Consider the following 6,182-nt stretch of genomic DNA (forward strand, 5'->3'; position numbering starts at 1 on the left):
CGCGTTAAAGTCTCCTCCTATCAGCCACTTGCCATCAGTATATTTAGATTTCAAGTCCATAAGTTTATTCCAAGGAACCCTCTTCAAAAATAAGACACGGGCATAATACACATTAAAGATGTTGCAAAGTTTTTCCTTCCTTCTAATCTTATAATACCTAGATAACAAGCTCCCTTGAAACTACATATAACCTCCATTTCACGAGATTTTCATAAAATAATAAGCCCCCCCCCCCCCCCCCCCCCACATACCTTCCGAATCTGATACGGAGAAATCAATACCGTTGTCACGCCAAAAACTTCTCATCGTTGAAGCCGTGCAAGATTTTAATTTAGTTTCCTAGAGCATAAAAATGTCTGCCTTTCCCTTACTAAAAATGGCGCCATTATTGTTGTTTTTATATGTTGACATTGTATTAAAATGTATTTTTTTATTTAAAAATACTTGTGGAAAATTTTTTTTTATCACTAGTCACTTATTATTTTTTTTCCACAAATATCCAACCTATTGAACCGACTAATTTGATTTGGAGATCAATTCTAGCTTTCACATATTTTCAAACATCAATATATAATATATAATATTTGAAGTTAAAACTGTTTTTTCCAAATAGAAATAAAAAAACAATCATTGCATAAAAATACTACTATAAAGTATAAACTAGAAAAGCACATCTATCGTTTTATTAATATGCACCATGCAATTTAAATTTAAAACACACTCTTCAACAAACACACATACACAAAGGAATCAACAACATAAGGCAATATGCATACGCAACAACATCATTATAGAACCATCATCAAACTTATTTAATGATAAAGGTGAACACTTAATTAAGCCAACCCAAAGGTTGCACTATTACATATATTTATTTGTGACTTTCTTTAATCTTTTCGAGCGGTCGTTGCCTTGGAAAGATGAGCATCAATATCTCTAGTGCATTTGCTAAGGTACTCCATCCATCCATTTGGAGGGTCAATATCCTCATTGAGTTTCTCATATTCAATAGCCCATTTAGCAACAGCAGTTCCATCATCAGCCTTATCAATTACTTGAAGGGTTAGCTTAAAGACCTTATAGTGCTTATCAATATCTCCACCAAATAACTTCCAAGTGATTTTTTTGTTCTGTTCATCAACTTCTTCAAGACTATCATAGCATGTGTGTACCTCACCATCTGTTTTGATGTCACCGGCAATTAATAACAACAAAAACAACAAAATTATATATATATATATATATATATATATATATATATATATATAATCATGATTTTAAATTGCGGTTGCGGCTGCGGATGCGGTTGCGGATGTTGCGATTGCGGTCATTGCGCTTGTTGCGATGCGCATTGCGGCCGTTGCGGTGTGAATTTTTAAAAGGAAGTGTTTGAAATATTATATTGAAAAACACTTAATGTTTTCATTATATAAGAATTTAGAGTTTTAGAATTCTAATATATTAATTTTTGATGAGAATACTTAAAAAAAAAACATGACTAAAATTGTTCGATGGGGTTCCTAATACATCCGGAGGCGAGATTTTAAAATCACACTGCAATTGCGGTCCGATGCGGTTGCGCAATATTGCTGGTGCAATTGCGATTGCGGACCGCAATTTAAAACCATGTATATAATTATATAATTCTGGTGGCATATTTGTTGAGTTAGAAATATAATTACCTATGACATAAGTCCAGTGTTTAACTGTATCAGTGTGGTGCCAGTCTTCACCTTCATGCAGCTTGGTATGATGAACTCTTTCACAATGGACTTGCGCTTCGTGAAGTTGTGTTACAAAGTAATTGAAGAATATATCAATGGGTGCTTTGATCCCAAGCTCAGTACTAAGTTTACCAAATAGCACCATTTTTCCTAAGACAAAAGAGAAGAAAGAAACAAAGGTTGATGTGAGGAAAGGGTATATGCAACCCCACGCATTTAATTGAAGAAATCGGATAACATTATCTTAAAGACATCAATTTAAAATACATACTAGTAGGAAACCCGTGCTGTCGCACGGGTCTTATCGGGATTTCACATTACATGTATCTAATTTTGACTTGTAAAATTCCTTTATATATATATCAAACATATTTTATGCAATAGCTTGCATCTCATAGATACGTTCACATCTACCCGTGAATTCAAATGAGTTAACAAACCCTAGTTGAATCCAAATGAGTTAATTCTAAAAATTTATTAAATCTATTATAGATATTATTCCATTTTTAGAAACCTAAATTAAATGACAGCTCCCTGTAAAATTTCAAATTTACAAATTTTACAAATCTAAAATGTATGATAGTACTCCGTCAAAAGACTGTAAAATTTCAAATTTATAAATTTTACAAATCTAAAATGTATGATAGTACTCTGTCAAAAGATTCAAGAGCAAAAGATAAAATATTTAAAAATTAAACAAATAATAAAAATATGAATATGTTAATAGAAAAATTAGATCTGAATATGTACAATTATTAAAAAATAAAAATCTAAAACCCATGGTAAATAATATATATTTATTCTCATATATTTAAAATAATCTTATTAAGTAATTTCTATTGGATAGTGTAATAAATATAAGAATCTCAAATTTAAAATGCTTTGTCAAATTAATTCTAAAATAAAAAATTATGAAAATTCCATAATTTGCTTTTTATTCTCATTTATACAAATAATTATATAAAGGGTTTAATGGACATGCACTGTAAAAAAGTTTTACACTGTCATCCAATAAAAATGTAACAAACTGCCATGTCATCTCAGTAATTTAAACATAACAGTATGGTTTATTGGGATACATGACCGTGATTGGTTAACAATGTAAAACATTTTTACACTGTCAATGCATCACCCATTTTCTCTTATATAAATAGTTAAATTTATTACTTTCATAAAATTATTTGTAACTTATTTATGTTTATAAAATCAATTGTAGCCTATTCAGTTTATAAAATTGACTATATTAATAAATTTTTATCCTTTATCATTATTTTTTATGATTATCATTTATTATTAAATTATCATTACTACCATTTAAAATATTTTTATCATGATTACAATAATGAAGTTAATTTGAAAAGATTTTGATAAGTTTTAGTTATTTCTTAAATTTATTAAAATTACAAAATCTCAATTGATTTTGTTTTGTTTTATTAACCTTTCTATAAAAATCTAAATAATTTTAAAATATATTATATTTCAAATAAGGATCTAAATAGTTACAAAATAATTTTATTCTTATATTTTATAATGATAAATTAAATATTTAAACTTGAAATAAAATTTGTTTAAAAATGATACTAAGTATTATTGCATTAAGTTAAAAAGACAACTCTTCAATTACTTTTACAGTAAAAATATTTTAAATTGAAAAACTAAATTATTTTTTACACTTTAAAATTTTGCAAGTACACTTCTTTTCTGACATGTGGCCTGCTTCAATTTTATAAAACAGTAGTAAAAGAAATATCACATCTACCCGTCAATTCAAACCTCAGTTGAATCTAAATGAGTTAATTCTAAAACTTTATTAAACTTGTTTGAGATATTAGCTCATTTTCCCAAACCTAAAATGTATGAACGCTTTTGTCAAATGCTTAAAAGTTTTTACATTTAATGTATATTATTATAATATAAAAAATATAATTTTATAAGTTTTAAAAAATATAATTTTAATTAAGAAATTAAACATAGTTAGAGAATAAAATTTATTAAACCTATTTGAGATATTATCTCATTTTTTTCAAATCTAAAATGTATGACAGCTCCCGTCAAATACTTAAAAGTTTCAAGTATTAATGTATATTATTATAATAATTAAAATTGTTACAATTAATGTATTTTATTTTATACGTTTTTATAAAGAGGTAAAATTTACTTTTGATGCGGTGATAAAACTTTATATTACATGTACTAATTAAATAAAATGATAATATATAATTGTAGAAATGTAAAAAGAATGATAAATTTATATTTTTCATTAAAAAATTATGCATGTTTCTATCATAATTGTCTCATGATCTTTTATCATATACAAACATCTATAACATATTTTTTTTAGTATAAATGATATCGTTTTATCATAAAAAAACACTAATCTTTATTGATAAATTGAAATTTTAATATAATTTATTATATTTTAATAGTAGTTTTAACTATAGTTAATGTATTACTAAATTTTAAAAATAAAAACTTAAAAAAAAATTTAGTAAATAACTGAAATATTTATTTTAGTAATAAAGTCTATGTACAAACATCATAAACGGATTGATTTGCATAAAAAATGACGTGTGAAATTATAATAATATGATTTAGTTTTCAATTCAATAATAATGATTTAATACAATTTTTTTAAAAAGAGACACAATATATAAGTTGCAATTTTATTATTAAAAACAATTATATTATTAAAACTCTTTAATTATAAAGAGTAATATATAATTATACTTGTCAAGATTAGATATTAAAACTCTTTCATTAGATAGAGTAATATATAATTATAATTGTCAGATTAGATATTAAAACTCCTTTATTTTAAAAATTCTCTAGGTTTTATTTTTAAATTTGAAATTGAAAAAGTTATAATTGAGTCATCCATTGAAATTATATTTAGGTTTTTTTATTTATAGATTTATATTTTTACCTTAAAATTAGTGTTATATTAACAAATTTAAAACGTCATTTTTCACTATATATTATAAATAATAAAATTAATCATGATTTGGATTTTGTAATACTTTTTGTTGGGTTGCAGAGCTTCTGATTTACTTTCTTACTTACCTCATCTTTACCTAGAACACACGTTGGATGCATAGGAGTCTTTGCTTCTTTGCTTTCTGAAAGATTAAACTTCTTTTGAAGTTCTTTCACATACTTGGTCTGATGAACATAGGTTAAATTTTAAAATTTACTATCAAGATTTTAAAATTAAATTAACATATTATTTAATTGTAAGATTTATTTAGTAAGCACAAAACACAATAATGGGAAATATTCAAATATTAAATAACATTTTTTACCATAGTTTTAAAAACCGGACCGAACCGGCCGGTTGGACCGGTCGAACCGGGAATCGGCCAGGTAACCGGTCTGGTTCAATAGCTGGATCGGGAGTGTCATTGAACCGGTGTGAACCGGTCAAAACCGGTGTAAACCGCTAAAACCGGGAAAACCGGCGGTTTTTGTGAACCGGTGGTTTAAATGCAATTTTTAAATTTTTAAAATTTTTTTAATTTAAAAAAATTAAAACAATGTCATTTTGACTATTTTAATTAAATATTAAAATAAAAAATAAATAAAATAAAAAAAAATGGTTGTAGATGCCGTTGACTTTGTTACAGATGATTTTGATATTGAAGAAGGAGACCCAACATTGAAACAATTTTTCTTTTATTGAAATTAAATTTAGTAGACAATGAAATTATTTTGTTATAAATTATTCAATTAAATTATGTTGTGATTAAACTTTTTTTATATTTTATAATTATGTACTATTTGATTGTGTGTGATACCTATGTGTAAAATTTGAATTTAAATTATGAACTTGTGAATTTTTTTATAATATGATGTTTTAAAAAAATTTAAGTACTAGTTATATTTTGTAGGGACTAAATCATCCGGTTCGACAGATTTTATACCTATATAATTTTGTTATAACGACCGGTCTATTCAACCGAGTTATCCGGTTTAATCCGGTTTAGTCATGCGGTTCGACCAGTGACCCAGTGGTTCGACCAATAAACCAGTGACTCAGTACCCTCACCGGTTTGATGTCCGGTCCGGTTTTTAAAACACTGTTTTTTACAATTATATCAATAATTTAAAGATTTTAAAATTAAATTAATAGGTATTGAACGTATTAGACGTGATATCGTTCCATTTTTTTATTTAAGGGATATTTTTTCCGTTAATTACAATAATTAAAATTTTATAGTCAAACTGATTTTTTATATTTTTAGAGAATCTATTTATTTTAACGCAAAATTTCATAGAGAATTAATTAATATGTTTTTAATTTTTTTTAGTAAATTTTAAATATTAATAAAATTAAACAAAATATTTAAATAAATAACACAAATATAAAATTACTGAAAATATTTTTAATTAATACAAGAATACCTGAAAATCTAATTGAATTCACTCACATAACACGACAAAATTATATTATGATACTACTAT

General features: G+C 25.6%; 1 protein-coding gene across 1 annotated transcript; it reads right to left on the reverse strand.

Annotated features, from left to right (window-relative positions):
- Positions 1–824: 824 nt before the first annotated feature.
- On the reverse strand, positions 825–1,982 carry LOC131616803 (MLP-like protein 43). The gene is made up of 2 exons (XM_058888251.1): positions 1,683–1,982; positions 825–1,180 (listed from the first exon to the last, which is right to left on the reverse strand). The coding sequence occupies exons 1-2, from the start codon at positions 1,867–1,869 to the stop codon at positions 888–890; spliced, it is 480 nt and encodes a 159-aa protein (XP_058744234.1). The 5' UTR covers positions 1,870–1,982; the 3' UTR covers positions 825–887.
- Between the last annotated feature and the right edge of the window lie 4,200 nt (positions 1,983–6,182).

This window comes from Vicia villosa, linkage group LG7 (genome assembly GCF_029867415.1).
Source record: "Vicia villosa cultivar HV-30 ecotype Madison, WI linkage group LG7, Vvil1.0, whole genome shotgun sequence".
Lineage (NCBI taxonomy): Eukaryota > Viridiplantae > Streptophyta > Magnoliopsida > Fabales > Fabaceae > Vicia > Vicia villosa.

Excerpts from the sequence above, each read along its gene's own strand:
- LOC131616803 (XM_058888251.1), bottom strand. The coding sequence starts at position 1,869 with ATGGTGCTATTTGGTAAACTTAGTACTGAGCTTGGGATCAAAGCACCC. Across the intron at positions 1,181-1,682 it reads ACACTGGACTTATGTCATAG|ATGGTGAGGTACACACATGC; the intron begins GTAATTATATTT and ends ACATCAAAACAG.